Source organism: Hemitrygon akajei, chromosome 26 (genome assembly GCF_048418815.1).
Source record: "Hemitrygon akajei chromosome 26, sHemAka1.3, whole genome shotgun sequence".
In the NCBI taxonomy this organism is placed as follows: Eukaryota; Metazoa; Chordata; class Chondrichthyes; order Myliobatiformes; family Dasyatidae; genus Hemitrygon; species Hemitrygon akajei.
The window spans coordinates 14,785,387-14,812,596 of record NC_133149.1 but is presented as its reverse complement, the minus strand read 5'-3'; the positions used below and the strand labels follow the sequence as shown (position 1 = coordinate 14,812,596).

The following is a 27,210-nucleotide window of genomic DNA, read 5'->3' as shown; positions in this document are numbered from 1 at the left end:
TTCAATTCTACCCCAATAAAACCCAAAATACCAGGGATCTTTTTCCTTCAGTATTTAACCTTGATCGGAAAGAGAATTGCATTTATACAACACCCTCCCATGAGGTCAAGACTAATTAGCAGTTAACACAAATAGCAAGATTACTATACAGGTAATATATACCATAGCACCATCCAGAGACAGAGAAGCAGTTTCAGCGACAGGTTACTATCGATGCAATGCTCCTCAGACAGGATGAAGAGGTCAATACTCCCCAATGCCATTAGGCTTTACAATTCAACTGCCAGGACTTAAGAACTTTTTAAAAGCTATTATTAATGCTTTTTGAGATAGTGATTTAGATGCATATCATATTTTTTACTGAGTTAAGTATTGTATGTTATTAGTTTTGCTACAACAAGTATATGGGACAATTGGAAAAAAAGTTGAATTTCCCCATGGGGTGAATAAAGTATCTATCTATCTAGGTCCTCCGCAAGTTAAGCAGAGTTCCCAAGAACTGTTGATAACCCACTGTAACAGCTCCCTGAAGAAGATTCCTGAAGCCCCATAGCAGCTGGCAAACCCATCCCATCGATCTCCCAAACGTTCAATGATATGCACAAGTTGTATGTAAATTGGGTATTCAGAAGCTGCGAAGAGCCTGTAAACTAATCATTTGTTTTAGTGATTCTGGTTGAAGGTTAAACCACCAAGGAAAATTCCCTTGATCTTCATCAAAACAGTTCCATGGAATGAAGGGAGCAGGCCAGGTCTCAGCTTCTCTTAAAACACCATGTAACCTCCCACGCTTCACTACTTTTTTAGTTGGGGGGGGGGGGGGGAAGGAAAATTATTCTGCTGCTGACAGCATGTTACCAAATACAATGCTTGGAATATACATATTATTTAGTCGGAAAATTCTGCAGTAGGCAAACTATTTTTGGACTGGAATACCCTGCTGACTACACTGTATTTAGAGCCATACAGCATGGAAACACCTGGGCCACGTTGATCACAATTCCCATCTAAGCTAGTCCCATTTGCCCGTGTTCAGCCCATGTCCTTGACACAAGGTCTTCTGTATCCATTCTATTTCACTGTGGGATATAATGCTGTCTTCACACTATTTCTGCAGATATAATCTTCTGCACTGAATATAATTTCTGTTCAGTTTATGTTTCTCCTGCAAATGCCGCCTATCTGATGCTTCGTGCCTGTGATGTTGGTGCAAGCAATTGCACCTGTGCAGACATGGACTTGCATATGACTAACTCGACTTTAACATTAGGATATTTTGTTGTAGTATATGTTGTGCACATGTTCCATAAGGTTGTTATGGCTGGGGGTGGTTATGAGGACAGGCTCCCACTACCTATTAAATGCTCCCAATAGTATGTGACTCAAATAGCATCTGACAACCAAGTCCTGCTGCTAAGCCTGGCAGAACCATTTTTACTGATAGGAGAAGGGAAAAAAGCAGGTTACTGGGGCCTTTAAACCAGACGCTTCGGGCAGATGGGGCTCATCAACCGGGGTTGGCAGCTCATCTAGGAGGAAGAAAACTCTCATCTCAAATTTCCGCTGCCTTGCGGCTGTACCCACTCATGGGGAAGTCTTTGATTAAAAAAAAAACCCAAGGAAACATCCAGAGCTGGAGTCCCCAAGGTAGTCCTTGGTTCAATGCTGAATGGCAACATTGATATTGCTGTAATACAAAAAGCAATGTTATCATGTAACTCTTGATATGTCTATTGCAAAGCTCATACTTTTCTGCAAACATTCAGCACCAGGTTTCAACAGCTTTGCAAAATAAGACATTTAGAGTAACTGACCTTTGACCAGATTTGACCAGTTCTGGTGCACTGGTTGTTGGAACTTTATTGCCATCTACAGCCGCTGGTGGTGACGTGGGTGTAGCAGGCAGTGTGGGGGTTACTGGCGTCACAGGTGTGTGGGGCAAGCTGGAGTCTGTCAACACCTGGGGCCCCAGAGACTGCTCACAGAGGGGAACCTTTGTTGTACTCTCCTTACAAGAGGACTTCTGGAAAAATCAAACACTATATTAAAATCCATCCCACTGTAAGGGATAAAGAAAAAACATGTACCCTGTTGCTTCTCCCTCAAATGCAGTGTTCCTCACTTAGTATGATAGATACCTAGCTGAATTTGGTACAATTACTGCTAATTTATTTAGGCACTGATAGGCAAGATTATGTTTGAAGCTTTACAACTGATACTCTTTAATTATGCTCCACAGTGTGGAGAAATATTAGTGATTTTAATTGGAACAGGTTTCATGGATGCTGTGGAGATTGGGAGAAATCAAAAACTAAAAGAGATAGAAAAGTTAGAAAATGTAGTTCAAATGAAAAAAATGAACAAAAATAAAGTCAGCATGGTTATACTATGGAATATTATAAATGGAATAATAAATTTGATTGACAAGTACCACTGGGTTATGGTGGAAGCAGAAAATAATGATTATGTCAAATGAAATAGAGTTCTTGCATGCAATAATATAATGGGATACAGAGTGTAAATCACTGGAGACAACATGTGGCCGGTTAACATACTTGGTAGGAACAGATGACTTTGGACTCATGGTTGCTAAATCATTTAATGTCTCGCTCTGTACACATCTAATTGACAGAGATTGATTGCTATGATCATTTATTAACTACTGTCATTGCAACTTGCATGTACAGAGTGGTAAATAAACCAGATGGACCTTTGACATTTTCACCTTTGACTTGTCATCCAGTAAGTTTATGATCCATTTAAATTCTGATTAATTATCTGATTAAAAATGCTTTGCAATATAAAGTAGATTGATAATTCTTACAGCTTAATGGGTTCTATCATTAAGCATTTAAACTTTATCACTACAGCTTGTTTGGAAACAAATTAGGTACAGTCATATGTTGTAAATTGTGCAATTTCCAGATCCAGTTGAATAGCATAAATCTAACAAAAATGTCTAGATTTCAAAAGTTCAATTCCCAAATGTTTGAAGAGTAGTCTGAACTTCCACTACCCTTTCCTTTCTCTGTAAAGGTGTATTCTGATTTAACTTCTGAACAACTTCTTTCTGTTCTTATTTCCCTTTATACCCAATTGCTCTTCAGAGAAAAAGTTTCTATCTATGCTGTCAAATGCTTTCAATCAAGATTGTAAACATCTCACACTCTTTCATACTGAAGGAAAAAAAAGCTGAAACTGTGCAGCCTGTGTTCATTACTTAACCTCCCTGGTCCCTGATAACACTCTGGTCATTGTTATATCTTTCCTCAATTGCAATGACCAAAACGAAAGAGGCCTAACCAGTGCTCTGCATAACTTAAGCACCACCTCACGCACTTGCAATCCAACTGCTCAAGACAGAGGCCAACATTCCAGAAGCATATCCAATTATTTCTGGTTGCTTCCTGTGCAGATTAATTTTTAAAAGTATTGTTGTCGGGCTCAGTGGTCAGTGGAGGAGGAAAGAGAAACTGAGAGGCAAAGGCAACTGACACAATAAACGAAAACAAGTGGTTCACATCTCCTGATCTGGCAGAATCAGAGTCACTTAGCTCCTGAAAGAGCCTTTAATACTCACAATCTTTGTTGTCAGCTTGGGTTTCTGTTGCAAAGCTTTCTTGGCTTTCGCTGCTGCAGCCTGGGCTTGGTGAATGCGTTCTGAAATATTCAAACCGAGAGTGAGTTATAGCTCAGGGACAGGTCAGCAGTGATTCCCAAGAATAACCCTGCTCCCCAAGCACAGTTCAACAGGACCTGACTGTATGTGTTTGGTACATAATATGATGATAGACCTTGGTCAGGTTGGGTTGGAATGTGCCAGTCCGCCCCGGACAGAATCCAACTCGGCAATGACTTGCTCAATATTATTAGCATGTGAAGACTGTGCTGAAGATTTACAGCACAATTATAGCAGCTCAAGCCGGTTCTGGAAAAAATCTACTGTACTTGGTTGAAAACGGGAGAGACTGGCACTGGGTCAGGTTTTAAATTTATATCTGGGCTGGCCACTGCGCCATTGTCTGTCCCAACTCGCAAAGCCAAGTTATTTCAGAAATGTCTTTAATCGAAATAAAAAGTAACTACTGAAAGGCAACAATCTCAATCACTATTATCATTGGCAACCAGCTGAGATTGGCAGTGTGGGGCTGGTAAGGTCACTGCCTGACTTGGGTGGAACAAAGTCATCATACAAGTATGGTCATTTGTAAGGTACGGGAGCAGGTATTCATCAACACTCTCCACAATGGGTGTAGTGTGGAGCAGAACAATTAGAACATCACAGACCGAACATTAGGGAGTGGAAACCTCAAAGATCCAATCTTACTCATACAAAGCTACATCATTATCCAAAATGTTCTCAATCTTTCCTGCTGGCGCTGATCTGTAGAACTAAAGTTCAACATTATAGCAGCTCCACTCCAGGACGCAGGTCACTCCAACCTCAACGGTTCAGCTGGAGTACACAGTCAGATGCTAGGCTCCAAGTCACCACTGGCATGTTAAGTGAAGCACCTGTGACAAAGGGCCTTATTCTCTACATCCACAAAATGTCCTCTTCACCTGCCCCCACTGAACAATATTATTAGCCTGGAAATGTGGATCACGTCTGCACAGCTCCTGGCTGAGCTCTCCAGCCTCTCACTGAAGGTAGAGCTGGAGCCCCAAACAGTGAAGACTGCTGTCAGCTCACATTCACTGATCACTTTGCTCAGATGACAAGCTGCAAGGGCAACTGTGTAGTCCTTCCAGAGTTCAACAAGTGAACTCCTCTGTCAGGACATTGCATGACAATTCATTGAATTTGACTGAGTTTTATAAGAAGATAACTAAAAAGATTGTTGAAGGCAGAATGGTAAATGCTGTCTCCATGGACCTAACTTGGCATTTGACAAGGTCCCACATGGTAGTCTGATCTAGAAGGATAGGGTACGTGAGATCCAAGGTGAGCTGGTGACTGGAAGCAGAGAGTGGTGGTTGAGGAACGCTTTTCTAATTGGCAGTCTGTGAGCAGTGGTGTACCACAGGGATCAGTGCTGGGACCTTCGTTGCTGGTGATATACAATAATGACTTGGACATGAATGTAGAAGGTAATGATTAGTGAGTCTGTGGAAGGAACAATAATCAGTGGTACTGTGGATAGTGAGGAAAAATGTTTTATGCAGATCACAGATGAGGTAGAAAGTTAGTCAGAATATTGGTATATGGAACTTAATCCAAAAAAATGTGAGGTGATGCATTTTGGGAAGTCAACTAGGGGTAGGATATATACACTAAATAGTAGGATGCTAAGGAATGTTGGTGAACAGGAAGAACAAGTAGTCCCAAGTGCATTGTACAGGTCAACAGGGTGGTGGAAAAAGACCTAAGGCATGGTTGTCTTCATAGGTTGGGGCTTTGAAAATGAGAGTTGGAACTTACCTTGCAATTTTATAAAACACTGGTTTGGCCATACTCGGGGCAGCTGTACACACTTCTATAGTAAAGATGTGATTAAATTGAAGAGAGTACAGAGGACATTCACCACAATGCTGTCTGAATTGGAAGACTAGTTATTGGGAGAGATTGGAGAGTCTGTTCCCCTGGAGCAAAGGAGGTTGAGGATGATCTGATAGAGGTATATAAGGGTATGAGAGGCTTAGGTTTTCAAAATAATTTTCCTGCAATAGGTGCATCAAAAAGAGACAGCATGGGTTTAAGGTTAGAGGTAGGAGTTTTACAGAGATGGTGGAATCAGATGCAATTTTTACATTTAACAGAGACTTAAATAGTCACATCATAGAAAGATACAGCCCTAATGCAAACAAACAGAGTTTAGTGCAGATGAGCGAGGCATTGATGGACCCATTCCACTGCTGTACGACTTGATGACTCTTTTATAGAGGATATTGGCATCCAGATATGCAAAACTCAGCAGGCCAGAAGGAAGCAAGAATAGGGAAATAGCATGGCGATGCAGCAGTTAGTATACCATAGAACACAGGATAGAGCAGTACAGGAACAGGCCCTTTGGCCCACCATGTCTCTGCCAACTACAATGCCAAGTTAACTAATCCCATGCACGTGGATAGTGCACGCCTCCAGCAATCTGGGTTCAGTTGTGAAATCCAGTGCTGTCGGTGTGGACCTTTATTGCTGTCGCTGTGACCACAGGGTTTCTCCTGGATGCTCTGGTCTCCTCCCACAACCCAGTGATGTGCTGATTAGCTGGTAACTCACTACTGCAGACCGTCCCTAGGCGGGAATCAGCAGGTGATTGGAATCAGGGGAAGGCAGCTGACGGGCATGTGAGAAAGAACACCTTACAGGGAAGTAAGTAAGAAGATGGCATAGATGAGAGTGCCCAAAGCCAGCAGTAAATCCACTTATGAAAAAAATATGAAATATAGAAATATCAGCATGAAGAGAGAATATGATCTAAAGGGACCCTGTCTGAACTAGCATCTGGGGACATGGGCATATGTTCCTTGACCACTTGTCGGGCATGTTGATAAGTCAATGAGAAAACTAAGCTGCTCAGAAAGGGAATCACACAGCACTTTGTGCATTGCTCAGTTCATAAAAAATAAATCTCCAGTACACCCAAGTTACAGAAACTCGCTGCTTTCTTTCTGGATTCACTTTGCAGCTGAGAATTAGCCAGTTGCTCAAGAGACATGAGCAAAGAGCAAGGGAATTATTGATGGGATGGATCTACCTGGACATGGCACAGACCCTGCATCCAGGGATCCTTTGGTGCCACATGATTCTAGGATGGAGAATGGAAGCTTCAGGTAACCACTGACTTTCTTGTCCAAGGCAGCTGGAGACTATAGGCACTTAATCAATATTCCGGGCAAGCACTGTGTCTGTGGGCATGGAGCATCACAGCAGACAGGACCAGATGCTTCTTGGTCATCAGTGAGGCTCTCAAAAGTACAAGCAATGAAGCAAAAACACACAGTTCCTGAAAATCTGCAACAAAGTCAGAAAATGCTGGAAATACTCAGCAGGGCAGGCAGCATCAGAGAAGAGTTCAAAAGTATGTATATGTCACCATATACAATCTTGAGATTCATTTTCTTGTAAGCAATCACAGTAGAACAAAGAAATACAACAGAATCAATGAAAATCTACACATAAAGACTGACAAACAACCAATGTACAAAAGAAGAAAATGCATGCAGATACAAAGATAAATAAAACTGAGAACATGGGGGGGGGGGGGGAAGTGAGTGAGTCTGTAGGTTGTGAAATCAGATCAGTGTTGAGGTGATTCCAGGAATGAGACAGTTGTAGGATAGTAATTGTTCCTGAATCTGGTGGTGTTGAACCTAAGGTAAAGTGAGGGATTGCTGTTGTGACACCATTCAACCAGATTTTTTTTTATATCTCCCTCCTACATGCCAATTTGTTGCCACCTTTGATCTGGCCAACAATAGTGGTGTTGGCAGCAAACTTAAATATGGCATTGGAGCTATACAGCAAGTGGAGCAAAGCACACAGCTTTGTGGTGCACCCTTGCCGAGAGAAAAAGAATCAATGTTTCAGGGCAAGGAACCTTATCAGTCATTGGAACTGTGGAACTGTTTCTCTTTCCACAGATGCTAACTGACTGACTGGGCATTTTGTCCCAGTATAGACTTGAAAAATGGAGCAGACAGGGATTAAAATAAGGAGTCATGCTACAAATGTGAAATAAAATAGTAAGCAGAGTTTGTATATACTTAAAAATTTTGGAGTAAATGCATTTACGGATTTCTTAAAATGGGGGGGTGTAGTTATGAGGTCCACATTGGTACAGTATAAAACCATTTGCTGAGAGGGCATAGCAACCAGTGGTGGAATCCAGGAGAGCTGAGGCAGAACCTTGCTACTTGAGAAAAAAACTGGTCTAGTCATTATTTAAACAGGTTCAGGTAAAGATGGAGTATCTCATATTACTATTGGGCTCTCTGGTTATTCTTTTTTGTGTCCAACACAAAAACAGTTTATCAGAGTCTTTGTTCCTTTGGAATTTAGTTAAGACTCAAAGGTACCTGGGACAGCAGGTTCAAGTTACCCTAAATCTACTGACCGTTTCTGAGGATGAGTCAACTTGTTGGTTCACATAATTTTGTCACAGAGGCACTAAACAGATTATACACAGAAAATCAGGGCAGCAGAAAGACGATTGACCAGTTAATGAAGATAATCCAAAACAGCAGGTAACAAAGGCAGTAACCAGGTAAATAGTCAATTGCTGAAGCTGCACTCCCTCACCTAGTTATTTAGTGCAATACTTTTGAATAAAAGCTGTCATTAAAAAGGGCCGCCCTCTCACTTAAACTGATCAGTTTCTTCTAACAATTACGCTGTATTCTATTAAGCAACCTTGTCTTATTATCAGTGATTTTTTTGCAACTTGCTGAAAGCAGTCACTCTCTCGAGTGCCAAATTTCTTGTCCCACCCTGTCTAAGGTTCACATTTCTACTTTGGCACCTCTCCCAAATCCATCCTCATATTGCTCAAATCACCTGTGATAATGACCTTCCCATTTTGTGAGCAGAATGAAGACCAGTGATTAGTGGTTTACCACAGGAGTCGGTATGGAGACCCTTGCAATTTGCTAAATGATTTGGATGTAAATGCACCAGGCTTAACATAGAACCTAACAGCACAGTACAGGCCCTTCAGCTGTGCTAACCTTTTAACCTACTCTAAGGTCAATCTAACCCTTCCCTCCCATATAGCCTTCCATTTTTCTATCATCCATGTACCAATCTATCTTAATCAACAAGTTTGCAGTTGACGTGAAATTAGGAGTGTTGTTGATAGTGAAGAAGGTATTGTGATCTTGATTGGTGAGGGAAGTGGGCCGAGGTGTGGTAAATGGATGTGAGGTGATCCATTTTGGAAAGTCACACCAGCTTAGGGCTTATTCTATGAATGGTAGGGCACTAGGGAGTATGATGAAACAGAGCAACTTAGGAGTACGAAGTGTGTAGCCTGTTGAAAGTGGTGTCACAGATAGAGTCATGAGAAAAGTGTTTATTACTCTGGCCTTCATTAGGGCAGTAGGTATAGGAGTTTATGTTGCAATCGCATAAGCTGTTAGTGAGGCTGCACTTGGAGTACTGCATATAGCTTTAGTCACCCTATTAGAGAAAAGACATGATTAGTCAGAAAGAGTGCAGAAAAGATTTTCAAGGCACAGTGAAGTCTGTTCATCACCAAAGGCAGAGTCATCATTATCAGTACAATGAGAGTAACCTCACCAAACTCCTCTTCACTCCGGTTCCGGTGCAGGTAGATCCATAACTTCCGTCCAATATCATATTTCACACATGGATCCTTCTCATAATGTAGCCTGTCCAACGCTCCACTCACAACGGTATTAATCTGAAAGACAATAGTTGGTAATATGGAGGGAGGAATTTTCAGAAACAGTCTTATGAAAAAATGTCCAAAAAATTACATTTATCTCATTTGGGCTTCCCCTCTGAGGAAATCTGCCACCTTTAACAAATCAGGTTTATATACACCTGCAGGTACTTAGTAAAGTGACTAACTGAAATAACTCAGCAAACCATTCAGTGGAAATAGAATAAAACTCACTGACCACCAAGTATCAATCAATGGCACCAAATTCAGACCCAGCAAAGTCCTCTGCTGTCTAAACTGGGAGGGCTATCCACAGACCTGTCAAGCTTGACATGTGCTATTCACAACTAACACACAATATGTCAGGCATCTTCATCACAATTCCTGGATATGCCACTTCACTGTAAGAACAACAATAGGGGATAGCAACACACACAAAATGCTGGAAGAACTCAGCAGGCCAGGCAGCATCTATGGGAAAAAGTACAGTCAACATTTTGGGCCAAAACTGTTCCCGACAGTCCTCCTAAGTCCTTCTGCACTTCCGATGTTTGAACCTTCTCCCCATTTAGAAAATAGCCCACACTATTGTTCCTTTTACCATAATGCATTCTTGTACATTTCCCAACACTGTATTCCATCTGCCACTTTTTTTGCTCATTCTTCCAATTTGTCTGTTGCAATCACGTTGCTTCCTCAGCACTACCTACCCCTCCACCTATCTTCGCATCATCCGCAAACTTTGCCACAAAGCCATCAATTCCATTATCCAAAACATTGACAAACAATGTGAAAAGCAGCGGTCCCAATATTGACCCAAGGGACACCACTAGTCACCAGCAGCCAACCAGAAAAGGCCCCTTTTATCCCCACTCACTACCTCCTGCCTGTCAGCCATTCCTCTATCCATGTAGGTATCCTTCCTGTAACACCAGAGGATTTTATCTTGTTAAGCAGCCTCATATGTGGCACCTTATCAAATGCCTTCTGAAAATCCAAGTAAATGACATCCACTACCTCTCCTTTGCTCAACTTGCTTATTACTTCCTCGAAGAACTCTAACAGATTTGTCAGGCAAGATTTCCCAGCCACTGAGGTTTTGCTAACTGATCTGTAATTTCCTTTCTTTTGACTTTCTCCCTTCTTAAAGAGTGGAGTGACATTTGCAATCTTCCAGTCCTCCAGGACCACACCAGAATCATGTAATTCTTGAAAGATCATGACCAATGCATCCATTATCTCTTCAGCAACCTCTCTCAGGACTCTGGGATGTGGTCCATCTGGTCCAGGTGACTTATTCACCTTAAGACCTTTGAGTATGCCGAGCACTTTTTCCTTTGTAATAGCAATGGCACTCACTCCTGCTCCCTGACACTCATGGACCTCTGGCACATTGCTAGTTTCTTCCACAATGAAGACTGATACAAAGTACCCATTAAGTTCATCTACCATTTCTTTCTCCCCCTTTGTAATCATTCACCCTGTGGGCCAGAGCTCACATTGCTCCTCATCAGCATCATTTTCCAGTGGTCCAATATCAACTCTCATCTCCTTCTTATTCTTTATATAACTGAGAAAAGCTTTTAGATAGATAGATAGATACTTTATTCATCCCCATGGGGAAATTCAACATTTTTTCCAATGTCCCATACACTTGTTGTAGCAAAAACTCCTTACATACAATACTTAACTCAGTAATAATATGATATGCATCTAAATCACTAACTCAAAAAGCATTAATAATAGCTTTAAAAAAAAAAAAAGTTCTTAAGTCCTGGCAGTTGAATTGTAAAGCCTAATGGCATTGGGGAGTATTGACCTCTTCATCCTGTCTGAGGAGCATTGCATCGACAGTAACCTGTCGCTGAAACTGCTTCTCTGTCTCTGGATGGTGCTATGTAGAGGATGTTCAGGGTTTTCCATAATTGACCGTAGCCTACTCAGCGCCCTTCGCTCAGCTACCGATGTTAAACTCTCCAGTACTTTGCCCACGACAGAGCCCGCCTTCCTTATCAGCTTATTAAGACGTGAGGCATCCTTCTTCTTAATGCTTCCTCCCCAACACGCCACCACAAAGAAGAGGGCGCTCTCAACAACTGACCTATAGAACATCATCAGCATCTCACTGCAGACATTGAATGACGCCAACCTTCTAAGGAAGTACAGTCGACTCTGTGCCTTCCTGCACAAGGCATCTGTGTTGGCAGTCCAGTCTAGCTTCTCGTCCAACTGTACTCCCAGATACTTGTAGGTCTTAACCTGCTCCACACATTCTCCATTAATGATCACTGGCTCCATATGAGGCCTAGATCTCCTAAAGTCCACCACCATCTCCTTGGTCTTGGTGACATTGAGACGCAGGTAGTTTGAGTTGCACCATATCATATTTAGTATACTGCTTTATATTATTGGCTAGTTTGCCCTCATATTTCATCTTCTCCCTTCTTAGTTTTTTTTAGTTGCCTTTTGTTGGATTTTAAAAGCTTCTCAATCACTTAATTTCCCACTCACTTTTGCTACCTTATATGCCCTTTCCTTGGCTTTTATGCAGTCCTTAACTTCCCTTTCAGCCACAGTTGCCTGCCCCTGCCATTTGAGTACTACTTCTCTGGGACATATCTATCGTGTGCCTTGTGAACTATTCCCAGAAACTTCAACCACCTCTGCTCTGCTGTGATCTCTGCCAGTATCCTCCTCCGGTCCTTCATTGCACTGGGTCAAAATTATGGAACTTTAAAACAACAGCACTATTGGGAGCCCCTTCATCAGGGCTGTAGCAGTTCACTTCCAGCTTCTCAAGAGCACTTGGAAATAGGCAATAAACACTGGCCTTGCCTGCAGCACATGCATTCCAAAAATGCATTTAAAAAATCCTCTTTATCATCCTGTGTATGACCAAAGCCCTCCCTTACAGTGGATACCACCGGAAACTTTCCCTGGCTGTGGACATCCATCACTGGCCCTTTTCATTGTGTGTATGACTGCAGGTCTGTCGTCACTCTGTTCAAAGCTCTGGCTCACAGGGTGAATGATTACAACCCCTCCCACAAACAGTGTGGAAGGGCACATAAAGGTCCTTTCCCTAGTGGGTACAAGATCATCCTTTCACATAATCACAGACCCTCCTTCACTGCACGCTCAATCAAAGCCCTTCCCTCTCCACCATGGTCCTCTCTAATTATCACACATCACTATGGACCCTCCCTCACTATCACAAACCCTCCCACACAAAGGGCTTTTGATAGACAACAAAAGAATATACAAGCCCTTTGCATGTTTACACTGTAAATAGCATCGCCCAAACGAAAAATGCAGTGGGGAAGGGTTGGGCCCCAGCGAATGACAATGATTGGAGCAATGAAAAGAACTACAGTAGATATTATTCAAAAACTGTAGCAGAAACACTGCTGAGCTTAAAAGGTGAAAACTGTCAAAGACTCAGTGATCTGCAGACTAGAGTTACCAAAGAAGTGATTTTGGAGACAACAGATTCTGGTGGTGTATGGATAGAGTATACTGGAAGTGTGTCTGCAGTGTGGAGGCTTGTTTTAAAGAATGTGACAAGTAGAATAGAGGGAAACAGTGGGTCTGGTGTATATAGATTGTTGGAAGATATTTAAAAAGATACCACACAGGAGATTGGTCACAAGTGGAGAGCACATGAAACTGGTGATAATGTCCTGACAGGCTAAGAAATGATTATCAAACAATAAGCAAAGAGTGTGGAATCAGAGTGCACAGTAGATCAGCAATTGGGCCAAGGGGACCAAATGTCACATTTCCTCCTTTTCCAATGATACTAAACTATTTGGGATTGTGAATATGAAGGATGTAAAGAGGCTTCAATGGAACATGTTCAAGCCGAATGAGTGGGTAAGAACAAGACAGGTGATGTATAATCCACTTAATGCAGGTATGGTGGGATAGCTGTATGGTGAAAAATTGAGTAGACTGCTACTGAATGTGCTATATCCTCTGAAACTATCTAAATTCCTAACTCGAGCAACATGCATGGTCGCTTTCCTAGTTTCTCAGCTGTTCCTCTTCTGCTTACCTGGGCATTGGTGACCTCAGGAGCCAGAAACTGAGAGTCCTTGAGCAGCTCACAGATCTCTGCACGCGTCCCTTCTCCATTTGGAAGACGAGCGGCTGCATCTCGCACTGTGGGAGAGGAATTTCCACATTGCTCAGAACACTAAGCATTCCTATTTAGAACATTTCAGAAGTTGCAGAACAAAAGAGATGTGTTCCAGACTGCATGTTAGACATACCCTGTCCTGACTAAAAAAAAGGATGTTTATAGATCAATTGAATTATACAGCACAGAAACAGGCCCTTTGGTGCCACTTATCCATGTTGACAAAGATGCATATCTGCACTAATCTGCACTAATCCCATTTACCCGTATTTGACCCATTGCCCTCTAAACCTTTTCTACCCATTAACCTCTCCAAATGTTGGAATTGTGCTGCCTCTACCACTTCCTCTGGTAGTTCCATATATCCACTACACTCTATAAAGAAAACATGCCCTTTAGGTCCCTTTAAATCTTTTCCCTCTTATGTTAAAACTATGCCCTCTACTTTTGGACTCGACTAACTTGAGAAAGATTGTGACTATCTCCCTTATCTGTGGCCCTCACAATTTTATAAACCTCCATAAAGCCACTCTTCAATGGCCTTTGGTTCAGGAAAAATAGTCCAACTCTGCACAGTCTCTCCTTATAACTTAAGCCTTCCAGTCCCAGTAACATTCCAGGGAATCCTTCTTGCACCCTTTCTGACTTAATCACATACTTGTTAAAGTATATCGATCAGAACTTTACGTAATTTCCAGTGCAGCAATATAACCATATAACCATATAACAATCACAACACGGAAACAGGCCATTCCGGCCCTCCTAGTCCGTGCCGAACTCTTAATCTCACCTAGTCCCACCTACCTGCACTCAGCCCATAACCCTCCACTCCTTTCCTGTCCATATACCTATCCAATTTTACCTTAAATGACACAACTGAACTGGCCTCTACTACTTCTACAGGAAACTTATTCCACACAGCTATCACTCTCTGAGTAAAGAAATACCCCCTCGTGTTTCCCTTAAACTTTTGCCCCCTAACTCTCAAATCATGTCCTCTCGTTTGAATCTCCCCTACTCTCAATGGAAACAGCCTATTCACGTCAACTCTATCTATCCCTCTCAACATTTTAAATACCTCGATCAAATCCCCCCTCAACCTTCTACGCTCCAATGAATAGAGACCTAACTTGTTCAACCTTTCTCTGTAACTTAAGTGCTGAAACCCAGGTAACATCCTAGTAAATCGTCTCTGCACTCTCTCTAATTTATTGATATCTTTCCTATAATTCAGTGACCAGAACTGTACACAATATTCCAAATTTGGCCTTACCAATGCCTTGTACAATTTTAACATTACATCCCAACTTCTGTACTCAATGCTCTGATTTATAAAGGCCAACGTTCCAAAAGCCTTCTTCACCACCCTATCTACATGAGACTCCACCTTCAGGGAACTATGCACTGTTATTCCTAGATCTCTCTGTTCCACTGCATTCCTCAATGCCCTACCATTTACCCTGTATGTTCTATTTGGATTATTCCTGCCAAAATGTAGAACCTCACACTTCTCAGCATTAAACTCCATCTGCCAACGTTCAGCCCATTCTTCTAACCAGCATAAATCTCCCTGCAAGCTTTGAAAACCCACCTCATTATCCACAACACCTCCTACCTTAGTATCATCAGCATACTTACTAATCCAATTTAGATAGATAGATAGATACTTTATTCATCCCCATGGGGAAATTCAACTTTTTTTCCAATGTCCCATACACTTGTTGTAGCAAAACTAATTACATACAATACTTAACTCAGTAAAAAAATATGATATGCATCTAAATCACTATCTCAAAAAGCATTAATAATAGCTTTTAAAAAGTTCTTAAGTCCTGGCGGTTGAATTGTAAAGCCTAATGGCATTGGGGAGTATTGACCTCTTCATCCTGTCTGAGGAGCATTGCATCGATAGTAACCTGTCGCTGAAACTGCTTCTCTGTCTCTGGATGGTGCTATGTAGAGGATGTTCAGAGTTTTCCATAATTGACCGTAGCCTACTCAGCGCCCTTCGCTCAGCTACCGATGTTAAACTCTCCAGTACTTTGCCCAGTAATTTACCACCCCATCATCCAGATCATTTATGTATATTACAAACTTTTTACAAATTTTTACAACTGTAACATGCCATCCCTGCTCCTCCGCTCAATGCCTCGACTGATGAAGGCAAACACACTATTCACTACCTTTACCACTCTGTCTACCTGCTATGTACTTAGCAACACAAATAAAAATGCTGGAGGAATTCAGAATGTCAGGCAGCATCTATGGAAAAGAGGAAACAGTCGACATTTCAGGCTGAGACCTTCTTCAGGACTGGTGTACTTATATCCCAATGTCTTTCATTTCAACAACTCTATCCAGGATCCTGTGCATGTCCTGGCCTGATTTAACTTCCCAAACAGCAACTCTTCACACTTGTCCAAGTTAACTTCCATCTGGCATTCCTTTCTTCACTTCCCCAAAAGATCTAGATACTGTCATAACTACCAACAACTTTCTTCACTGTCCACCACACCACCACTTTTAATGTTATCTGCAAATTTACAAATCGCATTAGCTCCATTCTCATCCAAATTATTAATACACATGCAGTGGCCACTTTATTGGGCAAAAGGAGTGGAACCCAGTGTGGTCTTTGCTGATGTCGCCCATCCATTAGACCATTTGGCCCATCACGGCTGATCCATTTTTCCTCTCGGCCCCAATCTCCTGCCTTGCCACCAGTATCCATTTATGCCCTGACCAATCAAGAATTTATCAACTTCTGCCTTAAAGACTTGGCCTCCACAGCTGCTTGTGGCAACAAATTCCACAGATTCACTACTTTCTGGCTAGGAAAATTCCTCATCTCAGTTCTAAAAGGACACCACTCTATTCTGAGGCTGTGTCCTCTGGTCTTATACTCCCCATCATAAGAAACATCCTCTCCACATCCACTCTATCAAGGCCTTTCAACATTCGATAGGTTTCAACGAGGCCACCCCTCATTCTTCTGAATTCAGCCTCCTCTTTGAGAACCCTGCGGTGTACACCATCTGGTCCAGGTAACTTATCCACCTTCAGGCTTTTCACTTTCCCAAGAACCTTCTCTCTAGTAACGGTAACTTCACACACTTCATGACCCCTGACACCTAGAACTTCTAGCGTACTGCTGGTGTCCTCCACAGTGAAAGCTGATGCAAAATTCGTATTCAGTTTGTCCGCCATTTCACTGCCCCCAGTACTACCTCTCCAGCATCATTTTCCAGCAGTCCTATATCCACTCTTGCCTCTCTTTTAGACTTTATGTATCTGAAGAAACTTTTGTTATCTTCTTTGATATTATTGGCTAGCTTACTTTCATATTCCATCTTTACCTTCTTAATGACTTTTTTTAGTTGCCTTCCGTTGGCCCAATCTTCTAACTTCCCACTAATTTTTGCCCTGATCATATGCCTTCTCTTTGGCCTTTATGTTGGCTTGGACTTGTTAGCCATGGTTGTGTCATCTTGTCTTTAGAATACTTCTTCCTCTTTGGGGTGTATATATCCCGTGCCTTCTGAATTGCTTCCAGAAATTCCAGCCACTGTTTCTCCGCCATCATCCCTACCAGCATTCTTTTCCAATCAATTCTGGCCAACTCCTCTTTCATGCCTCTGTAATTCCCTTTACTCCACCATAATACTGATACATCTGACTTTAGCTTCTCCTTCTCAAATTTCAGAGTGAACTTGATCATATTGTGATCACTTTCCCCTAAGGTTTCTCTACTTTAAGCTCTCTAATCAATTCCAGTTCACTGCACAACACCCAATCCAGAATAGCTGATTCCCTAGTGGCCTCAACCATGAGCTGCTCTAAACAAAACATCTCGTAAGCAATTTAGAAATTCCCCTTTTGGAATCCAGTTCCAACCTGATTTTCTCAAGCTACCTGCATATTGAAAACACCCATGACTATTGTAACATTGCCCCTTTGGCATGCATTTTCAATCTCCCGTTGTAACTTGTAGACCACACCCGTACTACTATTTAGAAACATAGAAAACCTACAGCACAATACAGGCCCTTCGGCCCACAAAGTTGTGCCGAACATGCCCCTTCCTTGGAAATAACTAGCCCGCTATTTTTCTAAGCTCCATGTACCTATCCAAAAGTCTCTTAAAAGACCTTATCGTATCCACCTCCACCACCGTTGCCGGCAGCCCATTCCACACACTCACCTGACATCTCCTCTGTACCTACTCCCCAGCACCTTAAACCTGTGTCCTCTTGTGGCAACCATTTCAGCCCTGGAAAAAAGCCTCTGGCTATCCACATGATCAATGCCTCTCATCATCTTATACACCTCTATCAGGTCACCTCTCATCCTCCGTCGCTCCAAGGAGAAAAGGCCGAGTTCACTCAACCTATCCTCATAAGGCATGCTCCCCAATCCAGGCAACATCCTTGTAAATCTCCTCTGCACCCTTTCTATGGCTTCCACATCCTTCCTGTAGTGAGGCGACCAGAACTGAGCACAGTACTCCAAGTGGGGTCTGTATATAACTCACACCAGGGTCTTCTTACCCTTGCAATTCCTTAGCTCAATCCATAATAATTCAACATCTTCCAGCCCTATGATTCTAGGACAAGGAGGCACAACTTCAGGATTGAAGGACGTTCTTTTAGAACTGGGATGTGGAGAAATTACTTTAGCCAGAGGGTGGTGAATCTGTGGAATTTGTTGCCACGAGCAGCAGTGGAGGCCAAGTCATTGGATGTATTTAAGGCAGAGATAGATAGGTGTTTGATTAGCCAGGGAATCAAAGGGTATGGGGTGAAAGCAGGGGAGTGGGGATGACTGGAAGAATTGTATCAGTCCATGATTGAACAGCAGAGCAGACTCGATGGGCCGAATGGCCTACTTCTGCTCCTATATCTTATGGTCTTATTAAATTTAGTTTGCATTTAGACATAATTCATTTCAAAAAACATTAGCGACATTGTTTTTTCCCCACACAATGTTATCGACCTGATTCTTTTCTGTCTCATCTCCAGTTTCGAAGTCTAGTGTTAGAATCTCACCCAACGACAGGATGGTGACGTAGGCTGGCCTGTCTGATCGCAGCAGTGAATGTTCTCGTGCCTTATTGAGTGAAGGGTCCTTATCAAATACTCCTTTCACAGGGCCTACAACGGAGTCAAAACCATGCATACGAAAGGTGAAGGCCTTGTGGGGCTGGCTGTATCGTTGGCGCTCCTGTGGAAAAAGAATAAACCATCAACTGAGTTCTGTTTTAGAGACTCTCAGGATCCGCATTCTGGGTTTACTGGTCAGCTGAAGGCTAAGCGGAGCTGACAGCAATGATCAGTGATCACAAGGACACTTTTTCTTATTTAATTGATTATGGGATGTATTGAAAACATAAAAATTATTGTCCATTCATTGCCCCGAAACTAAAGAAGCAAATCAGAGCCAATTGCATCAGGGGAAACATGGCTCAGACTGGGAAGGGAAGAAATAGAGAGGATGATCCTGGTGCAGTACATCAGGTAGCTGAGGGAGGTTGTAGGAGGGTGTCATGGGCTTCCAATACTCCCATAATACAGGGTGCTACTAGAAAACTAAAGATGGCAAAAGGAACACACATGTTAAAAAGAGGGTGAGGCTACATGGAGGTCAATGGAATTAAAAGGACAGTGTCAGTGTGGATGAGGAAATATCCTAAAGGAAAAAGCAGAGAACTGTGGTAAGTAGACAAAGACAGACTGTGGTGTTCCCTCGTGATCACAGGGTCAGAGTCATGCAGAATAGGAATAGACAGATAAGCTTTATTTGAGACATGTACATTGAAACATACAGTGAACAAGTCGTTCAGTCCATCACGTCCATTACGACCACGCCTGCACTAACCCCACTTGTCGTTATTAGATAGATAGATAGATAGATCTGTACCTTCTATGCCTTGCCTATGTAAGTATCCGTCTAAATGCCTCTCAAACAATGCAACATGATGCGGAGATTATTTACATGGGTTCTGAATAAAACTGCAGTATGATAAACGGTGAAAAGAATAGATGCAAATGCAATATACGGGCTTCCAGAAGGGACTGACAGGAGAATGTGCTATACGGCAAAATATGAAGTGCTGGACTTCGGCAGAAAGAGTGAGTGACAATGTCACTCTGGAGGATATTTATTATTGATTGAGATACAGCATAGAATATACCCTTCCAGCCCTTCAAAATGCAAGCAACTCCTGATTCAACCCTAACCTAATCACAGGACAGTTTACAATGATCAATTAACCTACCAACTGGTAGGTCTTTGGACTGTGGGAGGAAACCCATACGGTCACGGGGAGAATGGACAAACTCCTTACAGACGGCAGTGGGAATTGAACTTGGGTCGCTGGTACTGTAAAGCGTTGTGTTAACCACTACGTTACTGTGTATATGCAGCAACACAGGAGTCTCATGCACATAAATCCTTGAATTGGCACACTATGAAGAGAGTGGGCAGGACAGTATATAGGATTCAGGGATTCAAAAATAGAGTCAAAATACACACACATGTAGTTTCTGTTGAGCCCATTTATAAAACATTTTGTTGGTCTTGATTCTGACAATGAGGACAGGAGGCATCATAGACTAATGACATAGTGTAATTCTCTATGGAGAGGCACCCTTACCTGTTCCTGAAACACACGCTTTTCATCTCCAGTGCTGGGTCTCACAACGTAGTCTGTCCGTCTATAAATAAATGAAAAACACTATCACTAACCCAAAATGCCCTGTGGCTGCAACAGCACCCCAGATCTATGGCCACACAGAGAACATAAAGAGTGTCTGCACCATCTCTCCTCTGCTACCTGAACTATAGTAATCCTCTAGCACTGTGATGTGTGGAGAGTCCACCTCTAATGAATGGAATAAGCTGAGGAGAAGGGGTGCCCTGCTGGTTTGAACCATATGCAGGGAATACAGATATCTACCCTAAACTTACCCAATTACTTCGGGTGTGAGAAAGTCAAAAGTGATGCCAATACAGTAAAATTTTAATAATCTGCTGCACAACGGATGGAAAATCGTAACAATTTGGCAACTGATTCACTGGGTATTGTTTTCGACGCCACGTTGAAAATTGCCTTGTCCTATTTTTTACTTACAGAGTTTGCAGGAAAATTTATAATACAATTGTACAATGTAACATCTTAAACAAGTGAATTAAGAGTGTTATGCTAATAATTATCATAACTTTGTCTGTTTACGCTTAGCCGGGGTTGGGGGGAAGGCGGCATGGTAATGTAACAGTTAGTGTAACCAGCGACCCGGGTTCAATACCGCGGCTGAGAAACCAGGTGGGTTTCTTCTGGGTGCACTGGTTTCCTCCCACGTTCCAAAGATATACAGCTTAGCGGGTTAAATGGAATTAGGCAGCATGAGCTTGTTGGGCTGGAAGGGCCTGTTACCACACTGATCTCAAAATAAATAAAATGAAACATTCAATAGTCTAGTCAAATTTGCCAGTCCTGAGCGTGCCAGATTAACAGAACTTTACTGTAGTACACAACCCACTGGCTAACTTCACGGTCCTGACTGGTGCAGCCTCCCTTTAAAAATATTCCCCAGTTCATACATCAAATCATCTTGTCCAACTTGTCTCATTTGAAGAAAATATTCCAACAAAAAGTCCATTAACCATAGCTTTGACATAATTTACAGAATGAATTGCAAGGATAAAAAAGGACAAATATCAAAGTAGCAGAGCATTGCAACCATCAGTCCATTGCAGTATTCCCTTCAGATTTCCAAATCCATGATGGATTATAAAGTACTTACACCCTGGGGGTTGGGGGTGTGATGTCTTGAAGCTCATCAGATTCCTGCATGTGAAAGAGAGAGAGAGAGAGAGAGAGAAAGAAAGTAATCAGTCACTGCCACTTTACAAAACACCACATTATGGCAACCAAGAATTAATCCAAGGAATCACTAATTTTGGTGCAATGGACCTCGGAATGCAAACAAAATTGAAGATAAAAACTGAATGAAGTACTACTGATGAAGGGTCTCAGCCTGAAACTTGCCGAGTTCCTCCAGCATTTAGTGTGTACCTGAAGATAAAACTATGTATTTAACTAACGAGACAATTATTCCTTTATTATATTATTCAACTCAAGCTCAAATAAATATTCAAAATATTGAGAAATATTTGCCAGCTCTTACAAAGTGAAACCAAGTGACAAGGCTTCACTTTCAGATGAGTTCAATGCCTTCTATGCTAACACTATCAAAACAAGGAGGAAACTTCACAAACTTCCACAGCCCCCGATGACCTTGTGATTTCAGTCTCTAAGGCCAACATGACAGCATCCTTCAGGAGGGTGAACCCACAGAAGGCATCCAGCCTAGATGGGGTACATAGTCGAGTAACATAGAAATCTACAGTACATTACAGGCTCTTTGGCCCACAATGTTGTGCCGACCATAAAACCTACTCTAGAAACTGCCTAGAATTAGTCTACTGCATAGCCCTCTATTTTTCTAAGCTCCATATACCTATCTATGTCTCTTAAAAGACCCTATTGTATCCGCTTCCACCGGCAGTGCATGACACACCCACCACTCTCTACATGAAAAACCTACTTCTGACATCCCCCTTGTACCTACTTCCAAGCACCTTAAAACTATGCTCCCTCACGTTAGGCATTTCAACCCTGGGAAAAAGCCTCTGGCTATCCACACGATCAATGCCTCTCATCATCTTATACGCCTCTATCAGGTCACCTCTCATCCTCTGTCACTCCATGAAGAAAAGGCCGAGTTCACTCAACCTATTCTCATAAGGCATGCTCTCCAATCCAGGCAACATCCTTGTAAATCCCCTCTGCACCCTTTCTATGGCTTCCACATCCTTCCTGTAGTTAGGTGACCAGAACTGAGCACAGTACTCCAATTGGGGTCTGACCAAGGTCTCATATAGCTGTAACATTACCTCACGGCACTTGAACTCAATCCCACGGTTGAAGACGACCAACACAGACCCCAAGATCCTCCAAATTACCAAGAATATTACCATCAATAATATATTCTGTCTTCAAATTTGACCTATCAAAATGAACCACTTCACACTTATCTGGGGTTCAACTCCATCTGCCACTTCTCAGCCCAGTTCTGCATCCTATCGATGTCCCACTGTAACCTCTGACAACCCTCCAGACTATTTACAACACCCCCAACTTTTGTGTCATCAGCAAACTTACTAACCCACCCTTCTACTCTATCATCCAGGTCATTTATAAAAATCACAAAGAGGAAGGATCCCAGAACAGATCCCTGTGGAACATCCACTGGTCACCGTCCTCCATGCAGAATATGACTCTTTGCATTCTGTGAGTAAGCCAATTCTGGATCCACCAAGCAAGGTCTCCTTGGATCCCATGCCTCATTACTTTCTGAATGTGCCTTGCATGGGGTACCTTATCAAATGCCTTACTGAAATCCATATACACTACATCCACTGCTCTACCTTCATCAATATGTTTTATTACATTCTCAAAGAGTTCAATCAGGTTTATAAGACATGACCTACCCTTGACAAAGCCATGCTGACAATCCCTAATCAGATTATATCTCTCCAAATGCTCATAAATCCTGCCTCTCAGGATCTTCTCCAACAACTTGCCCACCAATGAAGTAAGACTCACTGGTCTATAATTTCCTGAGATACTTCTACTCCCTTTCTTGAATAAGGGAACAACGTGTGAAAACTTCCAATCCTCTGGCCCTTCTCCTGTCCCTAGTGATGATGCAAAGATCATCGCCAGAGGCTCAACTATCTCCTCCCTCACTTCCGTCAGTAGCCTGGGGTATATCTTGCCCGGTTCCGGCAACTTATCTAACTTAATACCTTTCAATAGCTCAAGCACATCCTCTTCCTTAACGTCTATACACTCAAGCTTTTCTGTCTGCTTTAAGTCATTGAGCACTGATCAACCTGTGCTGATCAACTGGGTGGAGAGTTCACCAATAATTTTAATCTCTCGTTTTGGCAATATGAGGTACTCACCTACTTCAAGCAGGCATCAATTATACCAATGAAAGTGGTAATCTGCCTCAGTAGCAACCTGCCCAGTAACATTTGTGATGAAGTGCTTTGGGAGGATGGTGATGAAACATATAAACTCCTGCCTGAGAAGTGACATGGATATGCTTCAATTTGCAAACTGGCACCAGTCAGTTTGGATTGACAACAACATCTCCTCCACAATCTCCATCAGCACAGGGGCACCACAAAGCTGTGTGCTCAGCCCCCTGCTCTTCTCGCTTTACACTCATGACTGTGAAACTAAGCACAGCTCCAATGCCATATTTAAGTTTTCTGACAACACCACTGTTGTTGGCTGAATAAAAGCTGGTGACGAATCAGCATATAGGACGGAGATGGAAAATCTGGTTGAGTGAAGCCACAACAATACCACCTCTCACTCAATGTCAGCAAAACCAAGGAGCTGATTATTGACTTCAGGAAGAGGAAAGCAGAGGTCTACGAGCCAGTCCTCATTGGAGGATCAGAGGTGGAGAGGGTCAGCTATTTTAAATTCCTCAGTGTTATTATTTCAGAGGATCTATTCTGGGCCCAGCATGTAAGTGCTATAATGAAGAAAGCAAGGCAGTGCCTCTACATTCTTAGAGGTTTGCGAAGATGGCATGACATCTAAAACCTTGACAAACTTCCATAGGTGTGTGGTGGAAAGTATATTGACTGTTTGCATCACAGCCTGGTATAGAAATATCAACGCCCTTGAATGGAAAGACCTCCCAAAAGTAGTGGACGTAGCCCTGTCCATCACAGGTAAAGCCTTCCCCACCAGTGAGCAGAACTACACGGAGCCCGAAATCAGCATCCATCATCAGGAACCCCCACCACCTAGGACATGCTGCCTTCTCACTGCTGTCATTGGGAAGGAGATACAGGAGCCTTAGGACCCACACCACCAGGTTCGGAAACAATTATTACCCTTCAACCATTGGGGATAACTCTTGAACCAGAGGGGATAACTTCACACAACTTCATTCACCGCAACACTGAATTGTTCCCACAAACAATGGACTCACTTCCAATCACTCTTCATCTCATGTTCTCAACATTTATTGTTTTTTTTCTCTTTTGTATTTGCACAGTTTGTTGTCCTTTGCACGTTGGTTGTTTGTCCATCCTGTTAGGTGTGGTCTTTCATTGATTCAAGTGTGTTTCAATTTACTGTGATAATAAATTTACTTTACTTCCATTTTATTTCATTATTATAATTACTTAAGAAAATTCTTTCTTCTCCAGTCACCTTTCCCTTTCACCTGGCTTCACCTATCACCTTCTAGCTAGTCCTCATTCCCTTCCCCCCAACATTTTATTCTGGCATCTTCCCCCTTCCTTTTCAGTCCTGACGAAAGGTCTCGGCCCAAAACATCGACTGTTTATTTATTTCCATAGATGTTGCCTGACCTGAATTCCTCCTGCATTTTGTGTGTGTTGCCATGGATTTCCAGCATCTACAGAATCTCCTGTATAAACAATTATTTTCTGGTCACCTCATTTTAGGAAGGATGTGGAAGTTTCAGAGAGGGTGCAGAGGAGATTTACTAGAAGGCTGCCTGGATTAGAGAACATATCTTCTGAGGAAAGATTGAGTGAGCTAGGGTTTTTCTCACTGAAGCAAAGGGGGCTGAGAGGTGATTTGATAGCGGTGTACAAGATTATGAGAGGCATAGTTAGAGTGGACAGCCACAGTCTTTTTTCCCCAGAGTAGCAGTGCAACACCAGAAGACATCTGTTTCAGGTAAGTGGAGAGAAGTTTAGGGGAGATGTTAGAGGTATTTTTTTTCACCAAAGAGGTGCCTGGAACACACTGCAGTGGTTGGTGGTAAAGGCTGATACAAGAGGGACATTTAAGAGATTTAGATAGGCACATGGATGCAAAACAAGATGGAGGGCAGATCTCAAATCTAGGGACGTTATGGCACAGCTGAATAAAACACTGGTCAGTTCAGTAAAACTGGGATAATCTGACACCTTCAAGATTTCAGATGGACTGGCAGATATTGAAGAATATTGGAAACTACTCGAACACACATGTAATTCACCCTTTTTAACACGGTAAGCAATAGGGCATTTTAAGGGACTATGAAAACAGGACCCCAGTGAGTTTAAAAGGAGCTCTGGCAGAGGGAGGGAAAGGAGTATTCTTCTCACCTACAATTATTTTTGTCACTGAACCAAGAGTTCTCTGTCAAATCTACATATAATGCTTCTCCATTTTCTTCTCACTAAATTATACACAGGATGTTTTCTTGATTATTTCAAACCAAATAATCCTGCTTTGGCACCTTCAATACACCGTCTGTTGCAGTCGAATAATAGTTTCTTTGGTTAATATTGCTTCCATGCTTTTCCTTTCTGATTCTGTTTCTTTCCAAAATACCTTGCAGCCGGGGATATCCCAATCTTTATTTTCATTCCATAGGATAAACAGCACATTAACAGGCCATTCAACTCAACCAGTCCACACCAGCAGTTATATTGAAGCCCCTCCAGAGTACCATTATCTAAATCCATGTCTTCTTCAAGACTGGAAAGAGGAAAAAAGCCAGAATGCGAGGGTGCGGACAGGGGAAGGAGTACAAGTTGACAGGTGACAGGTGGAAGAAGTCTTGGCCCGAAACACTGACTGTTTATTCCCCTCCGTAGGTGCCTCCTGAATTGCTGAGTTCCTCCAGTATTCGTTGCTCAAGATTTCAATCTGCAGAATCTCATGTTTAGGAATCTTTGAGAATGTATTCACTAAGAAACCTGTAAAACTCACTGCAATTGAAGGCAGCTCCTTCAAAACATGAAGATAAATGAATAAGATTAATAAAAGTACACAATGTTAAAGTGCACACCAGCTTCACTTCCTCCAATAAATTATTTGGAAATGCCAGAGAACAGAGATAAAACTGACATATTTGCATTCGACCCACGTTACAAAATGGCTGTCAGAATGAATTACCTTGGGAAATGCCTGATCCTTAACCTCAAACCACAGCTGACACAACAAAGTCATTTCCTTCTCCGAGTCACGTCCAGAACCTGGAGAAATGGGAAGAGGAAATAGCTAAAATAATTGAACAGTCATCAAACACAATCATTGTCCTTAATTGCTCACCAGTTTCCTCAAATGCTGCTCAAAGATCTTCCAGAGTACAGAGCTCCTATCAATGTGCCTATCAGTCTCTATGAAACAACAATAAAACAGAAAATGCTGGAAGAACTCAACCATTCAAACAGCACCTGGGGAAAGAAAAACCATCAGGGACCCTTCTATAGAGGCTGCTTGACAGGCTGATTTCTTCCAGCGTTTTCTGCTTTTATTTCAGATTCCAGCATCTACAGTTTAATTTGGTTTCCTTTGTACAAGCAGAATTTACTGAGGTATTGCATGATCAAATCAGAGAGAATAAAACTACATCCCACACTGATACAGAGTTACGTAAGTTGCAGCTGGAATTAACCGCACATCAGTACTCAGTCATCCTTTGACATGATATTTAAGTATCTTCCTTGCTTCTGCTTCTGCTTCCTGTGGTAGATCTACATTTCTCAATAACGTTGACTAGAAATAGTGCGACCCAGAAAGGTGAACCTGGTCTCATTAACCAATTCCTGGCAACTGGTAACAGATTATTACTGGACAGCTCACCAGCTTCAACTGCAAATTCTGATGAGAACACC

The 27,210-nt window shown here is 42.2% G+C and overlaps 1 protein-coding gene across 6 annotated transcripts in view; it reads right to left on the bottom strand.

The window, feature by feature from the left end:
* The window catches only part of nfrkb (nuclear factor related to kappaB binding protein), a 124,469-nt gene that overhangs the window by 26,371 nt on the left and 70,888 nt on the right, over positions 1–27,210 (bottom strand). For 5 of the 6 annotated variants that reach the window (XM_073029606.1, XM_073029609.1, XM_073029610.1 and 2 more), the window contains 8 exons: positions 26,489–26,568; positions 21,285–21,328; positions 20,135–20,195; positions 18,528–18,702; positions 13,399–13,505; positions 9,239–9,362; positions 3,581–3,660; positions 1,815–2,023 (listed from right to left, as the gene is read on the bottom strand). In XM_073029606.1, coding sequence (XP_072885707.1) covers positions 1,815–2,023; positions 3,581–3,660; positions 9,239–9,362; positions 13,399–13,505; positions 18,528–18,702; positions 20,135–20,195; positions 21,285–21,328; positions 26,489–26,568 — 880 coding nt within the window. The remainder of the gene's footprint in view (positions 1–1,814; positions 2,024–3,580; positions 3,661–9,238; positions 9,363–13,398; positions 13,506–18,527; positions 18,703–20,134; positions 20,196–21,284; positions 21,329–26,488; positions 26,569–27,210) is intronic. The other variant, XM_073029608.1, reaches the window with a different exon arrangement.